At 39.6% G+C, this 1544-nt stretch overlaps 1 protein-coding gene across 1 annotated transcript in view; it reads right to left on the bottom strand.

Moving 5' to 3' along the window:
• Positions 1 to 1544, bottom strand: part of DENR (density regulated re-initiation and release factor) — a 20906-nt gene that overhangs the window by 3341 nt on the left and 16021 nt on the right. Inside the window, exon 5 of the mRNA XM_012809023.2 lies at positions 1105 to 1188. Coding sequence (XP_012664477.1) covers positions 1105 to 1188 — 84 coding nt within the window. The remainder of the gene's footprint in view (positions 1 to 1104; positions 1189 to 1544) is intronic.

Below are 1544 nucleotides of genomic sequence, written 5' to 3'. Positions count from 1 at the left end.
AAAAAAAAAAAAAAAAGACAGAAGGAAGAAAAGTTTGCACAGAAAACTAAGGAAGAGTGATAAGAGAATTAGGAAAAAAGAATGCCACAGAAATCAAGGAACTACAACACTTTAAGAAGGAGTGAATGCTATTATTCAGTGATTATCAAACCATTGGTGACCTTTACTAGAAGAGCGTCAGTGGCATGAAAGTTGGTTTAGAACAGATAGAGGAGTGAATTGTGAATGACAGGACAGCAACTCTAGTCGTCTTCTTTTTTTTGCAGTTTTTGGCCGGGGATGGGTTTGAAGCTACCACCTCCAGCATATGGGGCTGGCGCCCTTCTCTTTTGAGCCACAGGCACCGCTGCAACTCTAGTCTGGCTAAGAGAAGGGGAGGAAAAAGATTTTAAAAAAAGAATGATATGAGCTTTTGGGAGCTTTTCTCTTTTTTTAAGATGCAAGATCCTGAAAATATTTATAAGCTAATTTTAGCCATAGGGGAGAATAATTAAAGAAACAGGCAGGGATAGGATCCATATCCCAAGTATTAGTTTTAGAGGAAAGGAGAATTAATACTCAACAACTGTAAAACAAAATTATCAAATCAGCTATCAAAAGAAATGAGAAGATAAAACCTTTAAATAAATGTCCTCACTCCACTTAAATAGAATATGCAAGAATTTTAGTTGGCTTGCTGCTTTTTACATTTACACAGGGCAAATAAGCATGTTTTGTTAGGCTCAATTTACTGATAAAGCCTAAATCGTATCACATCTGATCATGATCCTGAGAATATGATTTTGTACCCCTCTGTATGATATACAAATAGACTTACAATACACATAGAATTAACAAAGAGATGTAACTGTGGAACATCCCCTTCCCTCCACCTTTTTTAAGAGATGGAGTCTTTGCCATGTTGCCCAGGCAAAGGCACAATGGCCAGTCACAGGTGCAATCATATCAAACTACAGCATCTACAGCCTGCAACTCCCAGGCTCAAGCGATCCTGAGCTATAAGTATAGGCATGTGCCATGCATCTGTCTTTGGGAACACTTCTAATTACTTACTTATAAGGGAAGGTATGTTTGTACAAATCCAAATGTGAATTAAGGTCTTACCTCTCTTTTGTTTTTTCTTCTCTTCTTCTTCTCCTGCTGTTCCTTGACCCTCACTAATTCCAGCTTCTTGTTTGGGGGAATTTTCTAGGTATAAAAATGAAATTCAAAAGCATCAACACCAATCACATAAACATTTTATACTAATGTTAAAAGAAGAGATCACCCTTGAGCAACCTCAGACAAATAAGACATTTACCAACAACAGAGCATGGCCATTAATATTGCTAGACTTCTAGGGCAGCGCCTATGGCTCAGTGAGTAGGACCCATATACTGAGGGTGGCGGGTTTAAACCCAGCCCTGGCCAAACTGCAACAACAAAAAAAAATAGCCGGGCATTATGGAGGGGGCCTGCAGTTGCAGCTACTCGGGAGGCTGAGGCAAGAGAATCACCTAAGCCCAAGAGCTGGAGGTTGCTGTGAGCTGTGATGCCATGGAACT

The sequence above is a fragment of the Otolemur garnettii genome, unplaced genomic scaffold (genome assembly GCF_000181295.1).
Source record: "Otolemur garnettii isolate 467f Iridium unplaced genomic scaffold, OtoGar3 scaffold00099, whole genome shotgun sequence".
Taxonomy (NCBI): domain Eukaryota; kingdom Metazoa; phylum Chordata; class Mammalia; order Primates; family Galagidae; genus Otolemur; species Otolemur garnettii.
Note: the sequence above shows the minus strand (reverse complement) of the source record. Positions and strands in the feature narration are given on the sequence as shown.